Genomic DNA, 24,221 nt, shown 5'->3' on the forward strand with positions numbered 1-24,221 from the left:
GAGTCCAGAGCTGGATGTCTGCCCCTGGCACAGAAGGGCCTGGAACTCAGATTCCATTGGTCTAAGGAGCCCTTGGTTGAGGAATGAGCCCCTGCCGAGGCAAACGGGAACCTGCTCTGCAGCTATACCCTCAGAGGGTAATCTGGCAGGCTTAGAGACTCGTTAAAGGTCCAGCCTCCAGAAGGTGCCTGCCACAGGCTGGAGTCTGGCTCTTCTGGCTCTGAGGCCAACTCTCCACCCCCTACACCACACGGTCTCTCTAGCACACAGTAGGAGCCTTACTATATCGATGTTTTGATGCCAAATGTTGGATTGAAACAGACTGAACTGAGCCAAACCCAACTGAATTGAATTGACTTTATCCAACCTACCTCCCAAGACCGCTGGAAGGTTCCAGTGAGATAACAAATGGGAAGGGCTTTGAAAAGGATGTTGTTAGAGATGGGCAGAGGACCAGGCCAGGACCCTCCCTCACACACAAGCCGCTCTGGGTTAGTCGGGCAGGAGGCAGCAGACAGAGCAGCTCATGCAAGGGCAGTGATGAGTTTACTTAAAGGAATTAGTTGATAAAGAGAAGTCCCAGAACATGTTGGTTAAGAAGGGAGCCAGCCCAGGTCTCCATCAGAGATACCGTACCTGATAAGGTTAAAAAAAAAAAAAAAGAAAAAAGGAAAGAACGTCCTCTTAGAGATGATGTTGGCAAACCCTGAAAACTTTCCTCCTCCTCCTTCTCTTCTTCTTCTTCCTCCTCCTCCCCTCCCTCCTCCTCTTCCTCCTTCTCTTCCTCCTCTTCCTCCTCCAGGAAGCCTACCCAGATTGATCCTGACAACAAGGCCAGGTTCCCTTTCTCCATCACATCCCATCTCAGGCAATCATGGGGTTCCTCCAACCCCCTCCCCACCCCTCTCCTTGAGCTGCATGTAATCCAAGCACTAAATCATAGGATCCTAGGCTCAGAGTTGGAAGAGGCCTCAGACACCCCCTGAGTCTTCATTTGATGAAGGAGAAACTGAGGCCTGGGGAGTTTACATGACTTACCCAAGGTCACACAGCCAGAACCACAGCTCTAGAACCAGAAGAGACCTCAAGTCTTACCCTCTCATTTTACCGAAGAAGGAACAGCCTGAATGAGGCTGGCTACTCAGGCTCACACAGGGAGTAAGCCTCCTGGGGGGCCCTGACCCCAGGATCTCTGCCTTCACAGCCTGTGCTCGGTCCACGGTACCTTGTGCCTCCCAAACTCTCCTCTGCTCTCGTGTGTCTGGTTAGCAACATCCGTCCGTCCGTCTGCTCATGTCATGGGATGGGGTGGGGGAAGGGCACCCTGCTCCCACACATCCTATACCCTTCCTCTGCCTGTTTCTTCATCTAGAAGACCTCCAGACCCAGCTCTAGTCCCACCCACATCTTTCTTAAAGCCTCCTCTGGCCACTCCAGCCCCGCAGAGAGCTCCCCCTACTCTGGCTCTGAGAGACCACGCCACTTATTTGGCCCTTATCTGTCATCCTATCGTATGTTCGTTCTCATATTGTGCATGAGTCTTAGCTCCCTCTCTTCCTCCTAGGACCACCACCTAGACTGCAAGCTTCTGGAGGGCAAGGCCCATTTCTTATTTCTCTTCATTTCAGCACTGAGTATGACACATGGTAGGCTCTCAGAAAATGTATGGTGATGACCGTGACAATGGTCATCGAAGTGGATTTCCTCAGGAGCAGGATCTAGGGGTGCAGCTGTGTGTCCACATTCCCTGAGGACAAGGCTCAAGCCTAGGCTGGGCATCTTCCCAGGACGTAGTGGAGAACCTCTAAATCTGACACCCACTCCCCACTTCCACTGATGGAGATGCGTACACGATCCTGATAGGATGGTGAAGCCATGGGCAAGAAACTGCAGACCTCGGGGGCATAGGTGGTGTTTCAATTATGGCTGTTGATAGACGGGAGGAGGTTTGGAAGAGAAAAGTCAACTTTGGGATGGGAGCAGCTGGTTAAGAAGGTGGTATATGGGACGGAATTTGGATTTATGGACCACAACTTAAAATAAAGGACTACCGGATGTGGGACCAGGGATGGGATGCACCTAACGAGTCCGGGTAAAAATATATGCTGCCTTGGAGACCTGTAAATCTGATCAATAAGGCTTTAAACCAAGAAGGGAGGAAGAAGGAGAAGACTGCCTGCGTATATCTACCAAGCTTTCCGGCACACGGCACAGCAGCTGCCATACAGGAAGACAAACAGCATGAGAGACGCCCAATAACTCAAAGGGGACAGACAAGCAAGGAAAGAAGGGACAGCACCAAAATCCACAGGCCCAATATCAGCACACCAATGAGACGTCCTAACAGAAGAAGGAAAAGTCAACCTCATAAATATCATGGAGACTTGGTGGGCCGGGACTCAAGAACGAAATGCGGCTGTGGGAGAAAATGCCATATTTAAAATAAAGAGGAAAGAGAGGCATGGCAGTGCCCGCCTGGGATCCCAGCTACCGGGGGAGCTGAGGCTGGTGGAAAACTTGAGCTCGGGCCTTCTGAGCTGGGGTGGGCTAAGCCAATCAAGCGACCACACTAATTCTGGCACCAATATGATGAGTAGGGGGCAAGCAGGCTGCCCAAGGAGAGGCAAACCAGCCCAAGGCAAAAACAGAGCAGGTCCAAGGTCCCGTGCCAATCATCACTGGGATTGGGCCTATCAGTGCCCCCTGCATTTTCATCTTGGTCAAAATAGGGAAGACAGAGAGAGAGAGAGAGAGAGAGAGAGAGAGAGAGAGAGAGAGAGAGAGAGAGACAGATGACATAAACTAAGATTTTATGTATAAAGAGAATATGCTAAAGCAAAAAAATGGGCCATTGAAAAGTTGGTTGTTTGGATTTTTTTAATGCAAAGAAAAGAACATACTAAAGTGCATACAGAAGCACAGATAAGCAGGACAGCTTTGAAATAATGTGCTGAATTTGTAACGTGCCTTTTTAAGAAGTAAGCTATATGTTATATGATTCACAGGTGGACACGTAAATCTCTTTTTCTGTTCTCTTTTTCATATAGATATATTCTCTCCTCTCTGGTGTTTATTAAATTCACAAAATTTTTTTAAAGAAGATGTATTCATGTGAGGAAATCCAGGAACCTGAATGGGGAAGGACAGTGGAGAACTTTTGGGTAAATATCAATAAGGGGGAAAAAAAGAAATGATATTGTTCAGAGAGTACACCACAGAAAAAGGAGTAAATAGGTAAAAAGGAGAAAATAGATAAGTTCAGGAAACAAAATCCAAGCCTAGACCAACAGGTCTAGGTGGGTGAAGGAAACATACTTTGGAGTGTGCACTCTGTCTATTTGTTTTGTCTCTCTGTCTCTGTCTCTGTCTTGGAGCGGAGTTTAGCTAGATCCCAACAAAGCTTAACAGTCTCTCAGGACATTTTCACACAAGAGGTAACAATGCGCTTTAGATGACAACAGATTTGGGTGGACTTGAAAGTGGCTGAATAACCAAATGCAAAGAAGTTATCTCAGGGTCAGCTTGCAGGGAAGGCTCTTTCTTTCTTTCTTTCTTTCTTTCTTTCTTTCTTTCTTTCTTTCGCAGTTTTTTTTCTTTTTAGGCAATTTGGGTTAAGTGACTTGCCCAGGGTCACACAGCTAGTGTCAAGTGTTTGGTCTGAGGCCAGATTTGAACTCAGGTCCTCCTGAATCCAGGGCCGGTGCTCTATCCACTGCACCATCTAGCTGCCCCCTGGGAAGGCTCTGTCAAGAGAGTTTCCCAGGGATCTGTCCTAAGCCCTGTGCTGTCTAACATTTTTTATCGATAGCTTGTCCCAAAGCATCAAAAGCATGGACATCAGACTTGTGAGTGACCCAAAGATGGGAGCTCTATTTAATAACTTAGACGAGAGTGTCAGGTTTCAACAAGCTCTTAACAAAAGGTGAGACCATATCAAGAGTAAGGTGACAAGGAAGGAAGGAAGGGAGGGAGGGAGGGAGGGAGGAGGGAAGGAAGGAAGGAAGGGAGGGAGGGAGGAAGGAAGGAAGGAAGGAAGGAAGGAAGGAAGGAAGGAAGGAAGGAAGGAAGGAAGGAGAGGGAGGGAGGGAGGGAGGGAGGGAGGGAGGGAGGGCAAGCATGTCAAACAACTAGAGGGAAATGGAATAAGAAATAGCAAGGAGGGTCAGGGCGACGGGGCGAGATGCCACATCTCTAGATGTGCTCAGGACCAGGAGCCCCTCTGCTCAGTCCATGTGCTCTCGGGAGAGGGGCCCTTCACCCAGGAATTCAGGTTAGTAACAGCTGAAGCCACGGGAATAATAACTCATAGCTTTTTTCATGTCCCCCAGAAATGTGCGTCCCTGGTGGGGAAAGTTGGCCCCCCGAGCAAGAACAATTCTCAGCAATAACTAGGCAGAGGGGGAGTCGGGGGGAGGGGGAGGGTGTAGGAGCTGCTGCAGCTCCGAGGAAAGCATCAGTGACTGTTAGTGAGAAGGAAACAGATTCAGCCTTAAGCTCTGCTGGATTATTACAAACAGACCGGGCCAGGCTGCTCAGTGGTTAGAACTCAGTGCTAATGAGGCCAAGGTCACAGGATTGAATGCCATCTGGAGGAGCTGGCCTCTCACCCAGAGAAATGCTGTTCCCTCGCCACAGACTCCCCCCTGAAGTTTGGCCACAGCGCAGACTCAGGCCTGACCTTGACCCCTCGCCCTGTCCGCAGACTGACCACTGATCTCACCCGCTGTCTCTTTCTGTCAACGGACGGACTCGCTGTAGCCCCATCCTCCGCTGCTCGGGATGCAAGCATAGAGGAAAGTGGGGCGGGGGGATGAGGCCAGAGATGTCACGTTCCCGTCTTATTCTGTGATCGCTGAGGTCTGGTCTACTTCGGGGATCTTCAAGTCTTTCTTTTTCCAAGCAACATCTGAGAAGCATCCCCCCGCCCCAACTCCACCCCCCACCATGGGCAGCATCACCTCCCTTCCCTCCCCTTCCCCCTCACTTCCCCATAAAGTGCCAGGACAGGGCAGCTAGCAGATCACACCCTATAAAAAGCTCTAATCAGTCCCAGTCTCCCTCCCAAAGTACAAGAGAAAACACAGCTTACAAAGAGGACGCAAGATCCCCAGACCCAGGGTCCACCCAGGCTGGTGAGACTGAAAGAACCCAACGCCGGCCTCCCAGCCCTCCGACCTGAGAACTTCTCCAGGCTTAACCCACTCCCTCTAGAACAAAGGACAAATAACTTCTGTCCCCCAGGGAGAGCCAAGCGTGAGAGGATGATACCAGGGGACTCCCCGAGTGGCCCCCACCCGCACCTCCAAGACCCCATCAGGACTTATCTCAGCATAAAACAGGACGATTTCCCAAAGAGAATGCCATCCATCCACCCATCTTCTCTTTGCGGATTAACCGTCCAGGAGACAAACTCTCAGGAATGACTAATTACATCCTGCACTCTCCCTCTGCCTAGCTTGCCCTCTCCTGGCCAGCAGGGAATTCAGACTCATTAGGCCATTACCCTGAGCCAGACAGAATAAAGAACTGGGCGGGGGGGGGGGGGGGGGAATTCACATAATACCAACACCCGGGAAGGTCAAACAGAAATGAAGTCTGGATTATCCACAGGGGGAGAAAACTGGATTTCCTCTGGTTAATTTAGCATGCATGGTTCTAGATGAACAGGCTTTGTTAACTTATGTGCAGGTCATTAAAACATCAGAGTAACTTTCCAGAAAACCAATTAATCTTTCAACTCAATCTTTCAAAGCAGCAGCGGTGGCATCTAAGAAAAGTAATCTATTGTCTTAAGAATTGCAGTTAGAGGTGGGTGGACCCGAACAAGCCTTAGCAACCAGACGTCTGGGGAGTAAAAATTTAAGAGACGGAGGTATAGTCATTCCTGGTCCCAAAAGCCTCTAGACTGGGGCCAAACAGTCAGACAATAACAATAACATACCTTAATATACCATAATACTATATATATATAATATATTACATAGTATATACTTAATATAGTATAATAATATATAATACCTATGTTCTGTAATTTGAGTCTCACAAAAACCCTATTAAGTAGGTGTTATTATTATCCCCACTAGAAGAGGAAATGGCAGACCACTCCAGTCTTTGCCAAGAAAACCCCAGGACAATATTGATGTGCTATGGTCCAGGGTGTCACAAAGAATAGGACACCAGTAAGCAATAACAATTATTATCCTCACTTTACAGATAAGGGACCAGGAGCACAGAAAGACAGATTAAGTGCTTTGCCTAGGCTCACACAGCTAGGGTCTGAGGTAGAACTTGAACTCGGCTCTTCCTGATGCCAAGCTTCCCACTCTATCCTAACTGCCCTGGTTTTGGTTTCTTAGGAAAATGGCAGTCTGACTCCCAGAATGGGTGACCATAGCACACTTTGGAAAACAACGACTGATGGTTAAAAACCAAATCTTCCATCCCAGGCTTCAGAAAAGGTTAGGGTCATAGTGATCTGTGTGGGGACTCTGAGGTCAAGCCAGAGGTGACGTTCGAACCTGGATCCTGTAACTCCCAGGTACTGGTCAGAAGCCACAGCCCTGGAAAGCAGAAATCCAACCAGAGGGGCCTGGGAAAGGGTCTCTGAGGACACACAAGAGCACACTCCCTGCTTGGGACCTCCTGACGAGCAACAAGACACTTTTGTACAAGAGATCCACTTCACGAGCTCCCGGCTGCCTCTGGGGGTGGCTCGTTGACTGTCCATGAAGGTCCCTCCTGTAGGAGCTGAAGCGGGGAGAGAAGGGAGTTGGGGGCTTTGAGTTGCTCCCTTCTGAAGGGGCAGGCCGAGCCTGGCTTCTCATCTGACAGAGATGCTGATGCTCCCAGAGACCCTTGACACACACACCATCTAGCGGCAAAAACACACCCACCACAGGTGCAACACCTCGGAAATTAAAGAACTGCAAGCAGCCGGAGGAGCATCGTCTCAGGCAACCTTCTGAGACGCCGCCCTTGGCCACAGCCAGGGACCGCGACATGGGTCACGCCAAGCGTGGGGTTATCTGCAGTCTTGGAAACCACACAGAGCCCTTGGACCTCATTTAAACAGATAGAGTCGTCTGCATTTCTAGGCTGCCCCCTCTCAGGGGGAGAGCATTGCCTGAGACAGATCATGGCAGGGAAGGGTAGAGATCACAGTTCCAGAGCTAGGAGGAACCTCCAAGGTCATTCTAGTTCAATCCCCTCATTTTACAGATGAGGAAACCGAGGCCCCAGGGAGAGTAAGTAAGTGATTTGCCCAAGGTCACATAAGTTGGACCCAGCTCTTAGCGCAGTTAAGTGGTACGCAGTAGGCACTTAATGAATGTTTACTGGGTACCTGGGGATGTCCAGCCAGACGGGGCTTTCTGAAACTTCTCAAACTAGAAGCGAGGCTGGTGGGGGCGAGGCACCAGAGAGCTCCCTCGGAAGCAGTTTCCCCAGCAGACAGGGGCACAGAAATACCCCAGCCACAGCTCTCGGTCCCACCCAGCACCAGGGGCAGAGAAGAAGGAAGAAGGGACGCAGAGAAGAGAGGCAGGAGAGGACTCACCTTCTATTTCTCCTCCACTTGCAGATATTTTCGACATACACAGGTAAGTGGTGCCCACGATGTCGTTATGAGTGAGGCGATCCCTAGAATGAGGTTCCAGAAAAACCTTTAGCCCCGGGGAATGGGGAGAGGGAGGGAGGGTCTCCCAAGCTGCCCACTCCACAGGCTACGGAAATGAAAATAATAGGGCGCATTCAAATAGGGCTTTGGTTACATTTGAGCCTCACAACAATACCGCCACTTGTGTGCCCATTTTACAGATGAGGAAACTGAGGCAAACACGAGCTAAGATCCTTGCCGAGGCCAGTGTTCTTTATACTGTTCTACAACATTCCTGATTGTCTGGCACACAGCAGGCACATCATAAATGTTTGTTCATTGATTGATTAGTTGATTTCAAGGGCTAAGGAATTTGTTTTTGATCCCAGAGGCCATAGGGAGCCAGTGAAGGTTTAAGCAGGTGAGTGATTTGGGCACACCCATTCCCTCTGACCCTTCCTCTCTAAGGACTTTGATAATTCTGTTGATTACAAATTTATCACCCCATCCAAATGGGAGTTCCCTCATGGTAGTAACTATCTCTTCTATATTTTGAACCCCTAAGAATGAAGCATTCCTTAAACAAAGACTCTTTCTCTCTCTCTTTCTCTCTCTTTCTCTCTCTCCCTCTCTCTCTCTCTCTCTCTCTCTCTCTCTCTCTCTCTCTCTCTCTCTCTCTCTCTCTGTGTCTCTAGCTCTCTGTCTCTGTCTCTGTCTCTCTCTCTCCCCTTGTCTCTTTCTGATAGAGTGCTAGGTCTAGAATCAAGAAGACCTGGGTTCAAATCTACCTTCAGACACTTACTAGCTGTGTGACCCTGGGCAAGTCAGTGGACCTCTGTTTGCCTCAGTGTCTCCAGCTGTAAAATTGAGATAATTAAGGTGCCTGCCTCATAAGGTTGTGAGGATCAGAGGAGATAATATTTGTAAATGCCTAGCATACAGCCTGGCACATAGTAGGTGCTTGTTCAGGATTCCTCTCTCCCCATCTCTCCATCTTTGCCTCTGCCTTTTTCTCTGTGTCTTTATCTCTCCATCTCTCCATTCCTGTCCTCTTCCTCCCCCCTCCACTCCCTGGATCAACACTTTCTCTGGGAGGTAATTCAGTGTTTGGGTTTTTTAAAGATTCCAACTCCAGGCTCCAGAAGGAGAAAAAAGTAGGCCAGGGAGAAGTGAATTCTGCCCCCAGCCTTGAACACCAGCTTTTCCCAAGCTGGTTCCCAGGACAGATCAGAAGATTGTCCGGCTCCCCCCTGCTCCCCATCGCCAAAAGTATTTCTAAACCCAGCTTCATCTACCACACCAAGGGCCTGTACCCTAACCAGCAACCAGCTCCTAGGGCAAGACGGAGGCTTTCAGGAGAATTGGATTTCTGGTTTAACTGGGCCAGGAGGAGGAAAAAAAATAAAGAAAACCAAGAAACTGGAAAATTGACCCCCTGGAAGACAGCGTGCTTCCAGGAGCCAGGTCACCCCGAGTTTATCTGAGTGTGCTGGGAAGAAAGCAGCCTGCGGCTTGGAGAGGGCAGCTTGCAGAGGCAGGAAACTTGCTGGCCAAGACATAGGTTTGAGGGTTTGGGGGGGGGGGTTTGGAAAATGCCAAAGATCTCAAAATAGATTCACAATAAAAATGACTCCCAGGCCTGACCAAAAACCCCCGGCTACGGGCCCGTAATGTATCAGGGCTATGCTATATGCTGAACACACACACACACACACACACACACACACACACACACACACACACATCCCACCCCACAGACACAACCCTGAGACAGTCAATGCAAATAGACCTAAACACAACCCAGAGATGGGCAGTGTCCGTAGCACACACACAAAGACACAATGTACGCTGTGGAGACCTACACAACAAACTCAGCCCAGAGCCAGTCATTGTGAACAGCTTCTAACCAGTCACATACTGTATACAACACATCCGCAAACGTGGTCCAGGACACATGCAGTCACAAAACACGGACACACACACCACCATACAAGCAGTGCGGAGAAAGGCAATGTACACACAACACAGAGACACAAACTCACATAGCCAAACCTGCGTAGTCCACAGACCAGTCCCCCCACACACACACACATAGCCCAGAGACGTACGATGCATGCAACACAGGGACATTCACACACCAATACAGAGGCACATACAGACATGCCCAGCTATGGACACAAGCTGGACAGGCGTGCCTGCATGTCCACACCCAAGCAAACACACAGAAACCCCAACTGTTCACACTTACACAAAAAGCACACAACTCAGCACACACACACACACACACACACACACACACACACACACAATTAGCTGCAAGGAAGAGATGTCTCAAGGCCCAGAGCTCCGGCTCCTCCAGACCACTTCCCAGTGGCACATACCAGTGGTTGGGCCCCAGAACACTCTTCCCCACCGCTGAACTCCCTCCCGTTTTCATTTTGATTTTCTCTTAAGACTCCCACAAGCTGTTTTCTTTATTCCTGTGAACCTGGCACATGTCTGAACGGCTCTGTGGTGAGCCGGAATCTTTTTTTTTTCTTCCCTCCTAACCCTGTCCTCCTTGTTAGGAGGTCCTGTGACCCGGGCCCTAGGAAAACCAGGGAGTCCCCATTGGCGAGGCTATTCAGGGACACACAAGGGATGCTTCTTTCCACCTGGGGTGGCTGGAATGTGGCCCAACCCAGGGGCAAGGGGCCAGAAATGAGGACCTCTAGAAGTCCCCTCCAGTCCAAGGGGAATTCTTATGATTCCTAAAACTCTACTTTAAACATGCCTTTCCCAGCTGCAAAACCTTTGTAGACCAGCCAAGCCAACCTCTTTGCTGTCCCCCTACAAACGACATTCCATCCCCGACCCATATGCCTCCGCACAAGCCATGCCTGGAATGCTCTCCGTCCTCCTCCCTTTCCTCCTTTTGTGGCTCACCTCATGTACACAGCCTTAGCTGTGCTTTTTTCCCCAGGTAGGAGCTGTTTTGTTTTGTCTTTGTATTCTCAGTAGCCAGCACGGTGCCTGGACCATAGTAGGTGCTTAACAAAGGCTAATAGAATCAAACTGAATGGAACATGCCCTGTAAGTGGTGACCCAGATTCTGCAGTCCATTCGACACGGGGATGGCTTCCTTGGCTCTCTAACCTTCATCACATCCTGCCCAAACTTCTCAGACTAGTTTTGACAAGACCTGCTTCATCTGGCCCACACCCTGCCCACATGCCTAATCTTATTTCCCCTTTTCCCCCAACATATCCCTCCTTCTGTTCCAGCCAGAGGGCTCTCCTTATTCCACATAGCCTCATATTCATGCCCACCTCAGCATCTTTGCTCAAGCTGAGTCCCCCGCCTGCCATGCCCTCTCCTTTCCTCTCTGCCTGTCCAAAAATCCTACCCCATGCTTCCAGGTCTAGATCTTGTCCCTACTTTCCCCAGAAAGGCTTTCCTGGCAGCTCCGGTCTACCACAGTAAGATCTGTACTCTTCAGCTTAGTACTACAGAATCACCAAATGTCAGAATTGTAAGGTCTTCAGAGACCATCAAACTCAACCTGTCTTTGACCAAGAATCTCATCCATAATATCCCCGACCAGTGGCCATCGAGCCTTTGTTTGTAAGCCATTTGGTACTGTCAAGTATGCATGTGTGTTTGTGTAGATGCCATGTATGTGCCTTTCATCTCAAGCTAGGCTTTGAGCTCCCAAAGGGAAGGAAGAACCATGCTTCTGTATGAAGAGACAGCATAGTATGGTGGCTAGAGTGCTAGACGTGGAAGCAGGAAGAACTGGATTTAAATCAATCGAACAGCAAACATTTACAAAGTATCTACAGTGTGCCAAATACTGTGTTAGGTGCTAGGGGTACAAAGACAAAAGTGAAACAGGTTTTGCCCTCAAAGAGCTTCCATTCTACTTGAGCAAATGCAACCTTTATGTGTGTGTGTGTGTGTGTGTGTGTATTTGAATATGAATACAAGATGGTTTGGGGATGGAAGGAGATGGGCAGCTAGGGAGGGAAGGGGGATCTGGTGGCAGCTGAACTGAGTTTTTAAGGAAACTAGGGCTATCTAGAGATGGAGATGAGGAGAAAGTGCATTTCAGGCATAAAGAACTGCTAGTGGAGGTGGGAGAGAGATCTGTGCTCTGTCAGGATCATAGATGTAGGAAGGGACCTCAGAGGCCAATGAGTCTAACCTCCTCATTTTACATATGAGGAAACGGAGATCCAGAGAGGCCCAAAGTAGGATTTGAACCCAGGTTCTCTGGCTCTAAACCCAGTGCTCTTCCTACCATACCACACTTCCTCCCTATGTGACTTCCGGCAGTTAGTACCACTGTCACCATGAGCAAAGCATTTACTCTCTCTTGGACTTAATTTCCTCATCTGTAAAATGGGTATATGACGCCTAGGGTACCTACCTCACAGGGTTGTGGAGGGTCCAGTGAAGAAATTATGTAAAATATGCTGTAGTCTTTAAAAGGCACTATATAAATATCACTTGTCAAGATGCAGAATGAGATACATTTTTGGAACAGACAATGTGGGAATTGGTTTTGCTTCACAATGCATATTTTTAACAAGGGATTTGTTTTTTTTTTTCTCTTTTTTTCTTTTAAATTGAAGGTAGATGGGAAAGAGAGAAAATAACTGCTTATTAATTTAAAAATAAAATACAATGAAAAATAAATGAGCATCCCTTGTCAGCACCTGGCACAGTGCCTGGCTCACAGTAGGTGATTAATAAATACTTGAATTGAATTGAGTAGACATTAAAAAATACTCATAAAATTCAATTATCCCCAGAAGCTTCCAGCTCTAAAAATTCTACAGTTCAGAGACAAAGCACTCACCAATCCATGATCCGAATCTTCATCTTGTCACACATTGAGGGAAACTGAGGAAAGAGGAGAGAAGCATTGAGTGATCCGGTTCTCCTGGAAAAGGAACTCGAGCAGCCCTGTGGAGCACCCTGGGAGCCCTTGGTCAAGGAAAGGAGCCGGTTAGCTCAGACAGTCGGCCAATGACCTTGACCTCCTGGGTTAATCTAGCCAAATGGGGTGAGACCAGTGGGTTGGCCAAGGGCTTCAGGAAGATGGAGAGGGTGAAAGTAGGGCCGGCTGGGACCAGAATTCTCTACCACTAAGCCCACCTGGGGACTGAGGAGAGCAGGAAAACAGAAGCCCCCCCCCCCCCCCCCCCCCCCCCCCCCCCGGTAGCCCCGCGCTTCCTCAAGCCCTCTCACCATGGCTGGCAGTGTGATAGTCTGGTTCCACTGAGGATAGGCTGTCTTCTCCAAAATCTTACTGCAGAGCTAGAAAAATAAAATGCAAAGGAATGGTCATGGTATTGGAATCATAAGACTTTGGGCTGAACAGAGCCTTGGAGTGTGTCTACAGCAACACCACCTGGCTGCCCTGCCAGCCTCCAAGTCCCTGCTAAAATCCCATCTTGTCCAAGAAGGCATTCCCAGTTCCTCTTAGTTCTAGAGCCTTCCCTCCCTTGATTATCTCCTAATTATCTTGCCTAAGCTTGTTTGTTTGCAAGTTTTCTCCCTCATTAAACTGAACCAGTCCCCCGAGGGCGGGGACTGGTTTTTGTCTTTCTCTGTATCCCTTAGTGCCTGCTTGGCATCACTCAGGAAAGAAAGTGTGCGCGCAAGACTTTGAACCGGTCTTTTGACTCCCAAGCCAGAACTCTCAAGGATGGTCATGTGTCTGGCATCAGGACCTTGGAAAACAGTATTTGGGTCCTGCCCTTTGCCTCCCTCAACACCAGCCCTAGCGTGTAGTGGTTTCTCTGGACCCTTCTAAGTGGTCTGCAGGCCTCCAGCGGACTGAAATCTTTCCCCAGTTACAAGGCCGACGCTGGGCCAGGTCCCATCCCAGAATCACTGAATGCTGGGACCTCAGAGGCTGGACCTTAGTAAGAGTCTCCAGATCCCAGCCTCCACCCAAAGATCTCCAGAGCTGGAGAAACCACCACCTCCTGCCCGGACCACTCCACCGCGGGCACGATTTTACTGACCCCCAGCCTACACCCGCCTGTCCCCCACGTCCATCCTCTGCCCCTGCCCCAGGACCAAGCAGAACAGGACCAGTCTCTTCCACAACTGCCCTTCATCCAAAGTCCTTCTGCCGCCCCCACCCCAACTCTTTTCCAGGATAGCATGACCAGCCCCTCCAACATTCTGGGCACTAAGCCTTGCCCCTAGGCCCTGAATCACACTGGACGCCTCTCCTCTTGCCCGACCCACCTCCACCTGGATGACATTGCTCCGTGATCTGTGGGGGTGGAGTGGTGGGTGTCCTGACTCTAGGAAACTAAGTGGCACTGTAGATAGAGCTTTGGACTTGGACTCAAGAAGACCTGGGTTCACATCGTGCCTCAGTCGGTCTCATAATATCTGTTTGCCTCAGTTTCCCTATCTGTAAAATGGGGATAATCATGGTACCTCCTTCCCAGGGTGGTTGTGAGGACCAAAGGGGATGGTATTTGTAAAGAGCTTTGCAGGCCTTAAGTCACTCAAGAAATGCTATTGTAAAGTGTCCGCGACGCCACGGCAGGGCTGGAGCGTCCAGGGGCGCGCGAGCCTCCATCCCTGGTTCTGTGGAACGAAGGCTTTATAAGGAGAGGTTGGAGGGACCCCGGGGTTCTGTTCTCTCATGAGCCAGAGCAGAGGCCTTGTCACTCCAAAGGATTTCCAACGTCCCTGGGCAGGGAGCGAGAATCTGTGACGGGCCCTGCTTGTGCGGACGTGGGGACGAGGGGACAAGGGCCAGCCCCGTACAGCAAACGGCCCCAACCCCTGCGCACAAGGAGAACAATGGGGGACCGCAGGGGGCTGACGGCTCCGCCCTCCCCTCCAAGCGCATGTCCTGAACAGCTCCTCTCCTTTGGGGGTCTCTTTACAAACTTCTGCGGCCACCCCGGCGGAGCAGCGCCAGGCGGGGTGCACACAGCTCTCCTGGGCTCGGCTGGGCTGTCTCCGCAGCCTCCAGGTCCCGCCTTTGCCCGGGCTGTTCCTTAGACAGCAGCACCACGATGTGTGCAGATGGGGAACTGCTGAGGATGATGCCGGGACCGGGCGGGGCGGGGCGGGGCTCAGCATCCTTGGGGGCTCCACGCAGGAGCTATGAAAGCCAGAAAGGGGGGGAGCGTGGGGGGGGTGGCCTCAGCCCCATCCAAACACAGAGGGACAGGCAGGCCGCAGCTTTGAGCAAAGCACACACATCACATGTCCCCAGCACAGACACACGCTGATACACACACCTCATACAGCGACCATGAGCGCTTAGTACCCAGACATCACACATGCAAACATATGTTCCATGTAGACACACACAGAGTGACAGGCGCGGGCTATGATTTTCCATCACACACACACAGCCCACTACAGATAGAAGGACATGCATATCTACACAAAGAGGGCAGAAGGAAAGCAGGGACAGAGACAGGGGAGGCATATGGGGGGCCGGGGTGGGGAGCTCTGCAGGTCGGCAGCTTTAGAGTCAAGCGTGTGGCCAAAGCCCCTCCTGCGAGCTACCCAAAGGCTTACAAACTGGGGAGCAGTCGATGTGAGGAGAAGGCAGGGCCTGGAGACATGGGGTGAGGAGCCCCGGGGGCAGAGGAAGGGGGAACGGGATGGAGTTTCAGCAGGGGAAGTCCTGGCCGCCCGCCCCCCTCCTTCCTCTGGAGAGAGGGAAAGCTTGGCCCCCGGCTCCCGGCTCCCCGCAGGTGAGCTTCCTGCTGTAACATCTTGGCGGCCCCAGCGTCTGCAAAAAGCCACATCACACAGGCGGACACTACCCCCATGCGCGCGCCTCGGCCCCTGCCTTCCTCCCCAGACATGAGCATGGCAGGCAAAAATCTATGGGGCGGAGGGAGGCCTGTTGGGAGGTAGCTGGAAGGAACCTGCTTGCAGAGCATTCCCGACACAGGTGAGGCTGCCAAGGCCCAGAGAGGGGGGCTGAGCGGCCCAGTGTCACACAGCCGGGTAGCCCCTCCCTCCAAGGTTCTTCGTCCCACGCCTCTCCCACCTATAAGCAGCTGGACAGGGTTGAGAGGGTGTTAGGTTTGGAGTCAGCTCGCTGTGCTAGACCCAGGAAGACCTGGATTTGCATCCCGCCTCCGGCCAGCTTTGTGTCTACAGGCAGATCATTTCTGAGGCTCAGTTTCGTCATTTAGAAAATGGGGAGAATAAGATCCCTCCAGGGTTATTGTGAGCCATCTACATAAAATTTTGCAACCTCAGAAGTGCTATATTCACGTCAATAAAGATTATTAGAGTTGGAAAAAGGAGGAGTGGAAACTCGAGTGTGGGTTGTAGGGGCACTTTAAACATTGCCGGGGCCTCAGAGAGGCAGTCAATGGAGAGGGAATAGGACCAGGGTCTAGAAATGAAGTTTGTGACTACCAAGGACTTGCTGGGTGGGGGGGGGGGGAGCCTGCTACAACAGAATGCTGGCTTGGGAGTTGGAGGACCTGTGCTGAAATCCTATCTCTGACACTTACTACCAGCATGACCTTGAACAAGTCACTCACCTCTCCTAGCCCCAGCCACTTCAGTCAGCCTATTATAGATCTTTACCAAGAGCCCATATATTGACTGGAGCCTCAGTTTCCTTCCCTGGAAAATGAAGCCTCTGAGCTTCCTTCTAGATCTATGAGTTCATGATTTAATCACTTTGGCCTCAGTTTCTCTGTCTGCCCAATGAGACTGGTACTTCCTACTCAGAGAAGCAGGAAGAAAAATGGCAAAGTTGGAAAAATTTTTATCTACAATAATACTTTCTCCAATCCAGCCTCCAGAGAGCTGCGGCATCGACATTCTCAGAACACAGATCTGACTGAGTCACTCCCCTCCTCAAAAAGATTCAGAGGCTCCTTAGTGCCTCTAGAATAAAATAGCCCATCCCTTGGCAGTGAAAATCTTTATAATCCAGCCCTAAGGTCAATTCCTGGACTTAGTTCATGTAACACACACACACACACACACACACACACACACACACACACACACACAGAGTCCACATCCCAGCCAAACTGGCCTCCCTGCTTTTGTTCTCCCTAAATTAAATCATCGCCACCAAGCAGCCAACATTTATAGAGCATTGTAAGGTATGCAAAGCTATTACCAGGTTACCTTCCTTGATTCTCACAACAACCCTGTGAGGTAGGGGCTATTATCATCCCTATTTGAGAGATGGGAGGTTAGTGACTTGTCCAGGGTCACAGAGTTAAGAAGTACTCAAGGCAGGATTTGAACTCTGGCTTCCTGACTCCCAGCCCTTTACTCAGCAGATGATCCACTGAACCACCTAGCTACCTCCCATCTCCCACTTTTCTACCTTTGTCCAGACTGTTCCCATCATGACCATCTCTTTAAATGTCAGTCAACCTCTGTTCAGCACTCAGCTTGGGTGCCACCTCTCAGAGGGTTTTCCTAATCCATACCCCTCCCCCACCCAACTGCGCCAGCACTCTCCCCTTCCCCATCAAAAAAAAAAAAGAGAGAGAATTCATATGGATTTTGTACATATGCTGTATTTACTTGTGTGTATACATGTTATCCCCCTCACCTCCCTTCCCTCAATGGTACGTGAGTTCCCTGAGGATCAGAAACGTCCTACTCCTGTCTGTGTACTCCCTATACTCAGCTCAGTGTCTGGCACCTAATGGACTCTTGACAAATGGTGTGTGTGTGTCTGTGTGTCTGTGTGTCTGTGTGTCTGTCTGTCTGTCTCCTCTCCCTCCCTCTCTCTCGCTCTCTCTCTTTCTCTCTCTCTCTCTCCCTCCCTCCCTCCCTCCCTCTCTCTCTGTCTCTCCTCTGTCTCTCTGTCTCTGTCTGTCTCTCTCTCCTCTTTGTCTCTCTCTCTCCCTTCCTCTCCTCTCCTCTCCTCTCTCTCCTTCCTTCCTCCTCCCCCCTCCAACATCCCACAGGATCTGGCCAGACAGGCTTTAATTCAGACAAGGTGAGCCAGGATTTGTTCCCCCTCCAAGAGGTGCCTCCTTACCATCTTTCCTGCAAAGCTGACTTCCACAAAGGGGTCGACCAGATTCTTCTTGTTGCTTTCAAACCCAAATATCTGCTTCACGTTGTCCATCACAGCATCATCCACTGGATGGGAAAGAGAAGGCTGGGATCAGTTCTTCTGTCCAGTCTCTACACCCTCCATCCTTGGCCCTCCCCCACCCCACCCCCAGGGTCTCACTCATTAGACCTAAGAAATGGAAGTTCTCTTCATTGTCTTTCTAATTATCATCACGGTTATCATGTCATGCTATCTCTCCATGGCCAGGGGAAAAGATACACAAATATGCGCACAGGCCCCACACTTGGGGCTCCATTTTGACATGGATGAAAACATGAATGGATGGATGAATGAATGGAAGGATGAACAGATGGATAGAAAAATGAACAAATGAATGGATGGATGAGTGAATGAATAAAAGAATGGGTGGATAAATGGATGGATGAATGGATGGATGGATGAAGGAAGGAAAGAAAGAATGAATTAAAGACTAAGCAATCACTACATGGCAGAGAGGCAGTGTGGGGCTGTGGATGGTTAGCCAGGAAGACCTGAGTCTAAGAACTGCCTCACACACACTGGTTGTGTGACCCTGGACAAGTCACAGCCCCTCAGGGTTCTAGGCATCTCCCTTAGCTGCAGAGAAGGTGCTGACAGGTAAAGGAAGGATTCTCAGCTGCGTGTTCTGTATGCCAGTGACCCACAGGTCAAGTCACCATCCCTATCCTAAGATGGGCTGTGGGTAAAGCGAGGCAGGGCTGGGGCCACTCCAGACGCTTGCCAGTGAGGGAGAGTGTGGGTGCTCACACCCCTGTACAAGAATCTGGCTCATTCCTCGCTCTTCCCCACCCCAGAACCCCAGACCCCAGACACAGGTTCAGGCTTTTTGCTCATGGCGGCAGCAGCGGCTTCTCAACCGTAAAGGAAGAAGCCAAGCCCTGGCCTGGCTTGTTCTAGTTGTAAGCAGTTTGGGTCAGCAATCATGTGTCCCCAGGGACAGCACATTTCCCTGAAAACTTGGGAGCTGTGTTTATTACAAGGCTGATATGGCACCCTTTCCTGCCTGCTGGTGCCTCAGCAGTGACCCCTTGGGTCTACATGGACGCCAGGCCCCCCAAACCATCCAGCCATCCTGCTGGTGTGACACCTAACAATAACAACAGGACTGGACCTGTCATTTCCTCGTCAGAGGGAACTACCAGATGAGGAAACTTCCTCCACCAAGGCAGATCACCACCTTCTCAGCAGCTCAGAGTCTTAGAGGCTAGACCACAGCATGCGGAGATTAAATGGCTTGCCCAGGGTCTCACAGTGTCAGAGGCAGTATTAGAACCCTGGTCTTTTTAGTTTTGAGACAGAAATGCAAACACACTTTCATTTACCAATGACCACAATCCAGGCAGAAATCCTCTCTTAAACAATGGGCTTTATGAACAGAAGTGGACAAATTGTCTGTGAAGGAATCCAGCCAACCCCAGAGGACCCAGGCAGGCTGCTTCCCCAGATACTGGCTACAATCTCACAAGTGTGGTGGAAGAGACAAGAGACACGGCCCACCTTGTCCCGCTTTCAAAGAGCCATTGACACGAGCGGCTTGTCTTCAGCAGCCCTAGCCCAGCTCAGCCGCCCCCTCTCATTAGCCCATCTTCTAAGCTCCAAAAGACTTCCCAGACTCACTCTGGGGCAGATCTTCAGCCCGGAAGACCTTCAGACAAAAATGAGCCCCACGCAGGGCCAAGCCAGTGGGACGGAGCAGATTTCCCTCGATGTCTTCCTTGTCTTCCATGGACTCTTTCTTTTCCATCTGGGAAGCCAAGCAAACGCCAGACCAGATCCAAATTAAAGATGGGTTAGTAAGGTGGGCTTGCAAGCAGACGTGAGAATGACGCAGAATGCTGATGTCCAGTTGTTTTTTATTTTGTTTTGTTTTTAAAGGGCTGGAGGGAAGCAGAAGACCAAGGCTGGGAGCACCAGCCTAGGACAAGACAGTTCTATTCTAGTCCTACCACTAACTGGCTGTGAGCCTATGCAAGTCACTCACTCTGGGTCTCCTTCCTCATCTGTCCAACAGGGATGATAATCTCTGCCCTGCTCACTTCACAGGTGTTACTGTAAGGATGAAATGATTGGACAGAGGTGAAAGGCCATCCAAGGAGGGTGGAGCCACCTTTAGTCTAAGAGGCTGATGAGTAATCATGATAGCTTGCATTTTTAAAGCCCTTTAAGGTTTACAAAGATTAGATAGACAGATAGATAAATGGAAAGACAGACAGACAAAGATAGGCAGAGATAGATAAACAGATGCAGACAGACAGACAGATTAGATAGATAGATAGATAGATAGATAGATAGATAGATAGATAGATAGATGATAGAAAGATAGATAGACGGACAGACAATAGAAAGACAGATGACAGACAGACTGACAGACAGATGGATGGATAGATAGATAGATAGATAGATAGATAGATAGATAGTGGTTAGGTGACTTGCCAGGGTCACACAGTTAGTAAGTACTGGAGGCTAGGTTTGAACTTAGGGTCTTCCTGACACCCCACCCAACACTCTATCCCAGGGGCCACCTAGCTGCCTCCTTTGGAAAGGCAAATGAGAGAGTTGGGGTCTTGTGCCTAAAGACAACAAGAAACACACGCATCCTCTGATGGGGCATGGAGCATCTCAGCTTGCAGGGCTCAGAATGAACATAAGCAGGCGGACTGTCATAGAGATTAGGTTTGCCAGGCTGAAGAGCAGTTAGGTTATCTTCCTTGAACATTAGGCTGGGAGCCAGAACCCCTGAGTTTTCCTTCTATGCTCCCAAGGACTCACTCTGTGACCTAGGGGATGTCACTCTCCTCCCTGGCCTCAGCTTCCCCCTCAGTGTGGGGAGTTGCTGCCCCTCAGGTATGGTGCCAGGCTACAGACATGATGCCAAGAAGGGAAGCCTTTTAAAACCACAGGCCACATGTGGCCGTGCATGCCAGGCCAATGTGCCTGAGAAGGTCAGTACTTACAGGGGCTTCATCTCCTGGACCCAGTACAAAAACGCTGACTTTTAAGTAACCTTTGGCCCCAGCTGTGAAGTCATCAGGGTCTGAAAGCAGTAGCCACTTCCTGAGATAGGCGTGTCCTATAAGAGAGGGGATCCATTAGTGACCACCCTCCCCACCCTCTCCTTAAAATAATGGCTCAGTGCCTGACAGTCCTGCCCCAATACTCTGCACACAAACTTCCAAGCCTGGCGGATGTTCAGAGAAGCTGGGTTAAGAGGTCCCCAGTGGGTCACGTAAGCCAGACCCCTGCTACCAGTCAGGCTCTAGGTTCTGGAAGGAAGTCACAGATGTTGGAACCTCGGGTCTTCTATCTCTTACTAACCAGCAAACACCCTTGTTAGGATTTAAGGTAAGAGGTACTCCCCAGAGTAGAAGTCCCAGGCTAGAGAGGCCAATAGAATTGGGAAGGGGACCTCCCACAGGTCATTTAGGGGTGTTTAAAAAATTGGGGACCCTCCCTGCCCTATGGTAATAGCAACAGGGAGGGTAACCTCAACCTCCCCTAAACTACACCTAGGGACCCCTGTCAGACCTGGGATTCTAGATGGAGAAGGCTGGGGTGGAAGGACTCCATGGGCAGCTGTTTCTATGTGCAGAGGTGTCCATACTGATTAATCAGTGGGGGGACCCTCTTCCTTATCAGTCTGTAACTCTGAAGCCTAGACAAATCCTTCTCTGCTCAATTTGGAAGCCCACAGGGAACAGGAAATATGGGTCCCAAAGCCTTCCCCAGCACCCCCACTTGGGAGGTGGCCAGGACGGCCCCTTTAACTCACTGGGTTCTGCGTAAACTGATCCAATGTCCATCTGGAATTCAAAACAAAAAAAAAATGAATGATTAACCTCCCAACCTGGGTCGAGGAGCAAAGGGCATGTGGGCCTAGAGATGCAATTAAAATTCCATTTTAAAGAATGGGTGAGGAATAAGTCCATGTTGTAAGACAGAATTTTTCAGGGACGTGGAAATTAGTATTTATTGACCCTGAGAATTTTATTGATAGAAATAAAATTATAGATACTATTTACATAGCACTTCAATGTTTACAAAGAGTATATATATATATACACACCCACATAACACATACATGTGCAATATACACACATGCATATAGCATGCACATTATATATGTATATGTAAGATGCATCATGTTGCATTGTTACATGCCTTATACACACAATGTTATATTACACATACTTTGTGCATGTAATATTAATGTGCATAATATTGTACATGTTGTACATGTTATGCGTATGTACACATACAAATGTTTTTCTTTGTTTGTATTGGGGAAGGTTGGACCTGTGACTTCAGCAGCAGCTGAAACAAAGATGGGCTAGTGGATAGAATGACCTGAGACCTGAGTTTGAATTCCACCTTAGCCACTTATCAGCTTCATGACCCCAGGAAAGTTATTTCATTTCTCTGCACCTCAGTTACCTTATTTGGAAAATGAGGGGTTTAGACTCCATGGTCTTTAAGGGACCTACACCAGCTCTCAATCTATGATTCTATAAACTCCTCCCACCAATGCAAGTAAGAAATTCATGTGAAGTTACTTTGGAGCCCTTAGAGGTTAAGTGACTTGCCCAGGGTCACACAGTCACTAGGTGTCAGGAAGGTCTGAATCCAAGATCCTTCTTGGACCTCTGGCCACCGTGCCCACATGTTCTCCCCATTTTATGGACCAACTAAGGCTGAGAGTGAAATGATTTGTCCATAATGATACAGCTGGTAAATGCCTAAGCGGGGATTCACACCAAGGTCTTCCCAACCTCAGTTTTCTCATCTGTAGAATGAGGAGATAGGATTAAATGACTTCTGAGGACCTTCCCTCTCCAGACCCAAGAGCTTATGACTCCATGTCCAGTATTCTATTCATAAGGGCAGGGGTCTTCATCTGGGGGCTGAGAAATTGTTTTCTTAATGCTTTCATGACTGGATTTCACTATAAGTAGTTTCCTTTATAATCTTATCAATTTTATTGTATGAATTCAAAAATGCGATTCTGAGGAGGGGTCCATAGGCTTCACCAGACTGCCCCCCCAAATGTTTAGAATTGCATTAGGGTATATTGTCTCCCATAAAATAAAAATGTATTTTATTTGACTAGTAATGAGAGATGAAAACCTTCCATCTCTTTACTGGTGAATTAGCAGTCATAAAGACTCTATTTTTAAATCACCTAACCAGACAGGGGAACAGTGAGCCAGCCCTAGGACAGTCTCCCTCCTCCTTCCTCTACTCCTTACCCCTCCCCCTAGAAGCATGTATTTAGACCCCTATGCTAACTCCAACCGGCTCATGAAAGCCAATTGTGGGATGTTCAGTGTGAGTAGTTACACCTCGAAGATCAGCAAATGCTACCAGTCAGGGCTTGGCATGTTGTTTTGTTGATGGTCTAGACTTAAGAAAGTGAAGGAGAAAATACTAATTACGCAGATTAAATTTAAAGGTATGTTGTGAGTATTTTTTCCTTGGAGATCTGGTTGTTAAATATTTACTAGCATATCCTCAGCCTCAGAGAATGGGAGCTCAGGAAATCCAGTTGTGTGTGTATGTGTGTGAGTATGCACATGTGTGTGCACACAGGCGTATATTACAAAGCCAAAGAAAAATGATTTGTGGATTATCCACACCCCTCTCGAGGGATAATTGAGAGATGGTGATAGGCAAACACGAAAATTACCCGAAACTCCCCAAGAAGAGCATCTGTCCTGAGTGATCGGGAATCAACTACCTGGAAGAAGGGGGAAAATTAAAACACACAAAAACGGCTGTCAAGCCCACTCGGACGTGCAAAGGCGATATTCTGAATCCAAACCCAAGACTCCACATGTATCGCTGTTACATTTCATCTTACTGGTTATTCTGAGTGGTTGAGATCTTTTTGGTCCTAAAGGTTATCTATCCCTCCCAGGTTTATGCCATCTGAAAATCTGATAGCCACTCCCCACCCCATGCATGTCCTTTGTCTTAATCCTGAACAAAAATGGTCAGCAGTCTTCAATGTTATTTTATGCATGTTCAGGTATTCTCTTCTCTCTCTCTCTCTCTCTCTCTCTCTCTCTCTCTCTCTCTCTCTCTCTCTCTCTCTCTCTCTTTCTTTTTTTCTCTCTCTCTTTTCCTGCCTCTCTCCCCCCATCTGTCTGTCTGTCTGTCTGTCTGTCTCTCTCTCTCTCTCTCTCTCACACACACACACACACACACACACACACACACACACACACACACCCCTCTACTTACTGTGATACAGATGACTTCATCAAACAGCTCCACTGGAGAGTCAAAGACATTGAAGAAAAGGGTCTGTAAAACACACATTAAGGAAGAACTGGTCATTATTCACAGTTGGGCAATGGTGGAGGAAAGGAGGAGGAGGTGGGGGTTGGAGTGGGACTGGTGAGATACAATACACACAAGATCATTCATCCGGTTTGACCCAAGTATCCTCAAAAGCCACAGTTACATCCTAAGTAATTTTGTTGCAGTTATATCCTTAGTAATTTTGGTGCCAAGGGCAAATAACACAAATCAACTTTGTAATTCATGAGG

The 24,221-nt window shown here is 49.2% G+C and overlaps 1 protein-coding gene across 11 annotated transcripts in view; it reads right to left on the reverse strand.

The window, feature by feature from the left end:
* Nucleotides 1-24,221, reverse strand: part of DYSF (dysferlin) — a 257,583-nt gene that overhangs the window by 143,943 nt on the left and 89,419 nt on the right. For all 11 annotated transcript variants that reach the window (XM_021001176.2, XM_078149256.1, XM_021001178.2 and 8 more), the window contains 9 exons: nt 23,913-23,975; nt 23,356-23,406; nt 21,445-21,475; nt 20,630-20,745; nt 19,293-19,419; nt 17,598-17,701; nt 12,827-12,895; nt 12,435-12,478; nt 7,556-7,638 (listed from right to left, as the gene is read on the reverse strand). In XM_021001176.2, coding sequence (XP_020856835.1) covers nt 7,556-7,638; nt 12,435-12,478; nt 12,827-12,895; nt 17,598-17,701; nt 19,293-19,419; nt 20,630-20,745; nt 21,445-21,475; nt 23,356-23,406; nt 23,913-23,975 — 688 coding nt within the window. The remainder of the gene's footprint in view (nt 1-7,555; nt 7,639-12,434; nt 12,479-12,826; nt 12,896-17,597; nt 17,702-19,292; nt 19,420-20,629; nt 20,746-21,444; nt 21,476-23,355; nt 23,407-23,912; nt 23,976-24,221) is intronic.

The sequence above is a fragment of the Phascolarctos cinereus genome, unplaced genomic scaffold, assembly GCF_003287225.1.
Source record: "Phascolarctos cinereus isolate Bilbo 61053 unplaced genomic scaffold, phaCin_HiC Scaffold_2;HRSCAF=192, whole genome shotgun sequence".
NCBI lineage: Eukaryota > Metazoa > Chordata > Mammalia > Diprotodontia > Phascolarctidae > Phascolarctos > Phascolarctos cinereus.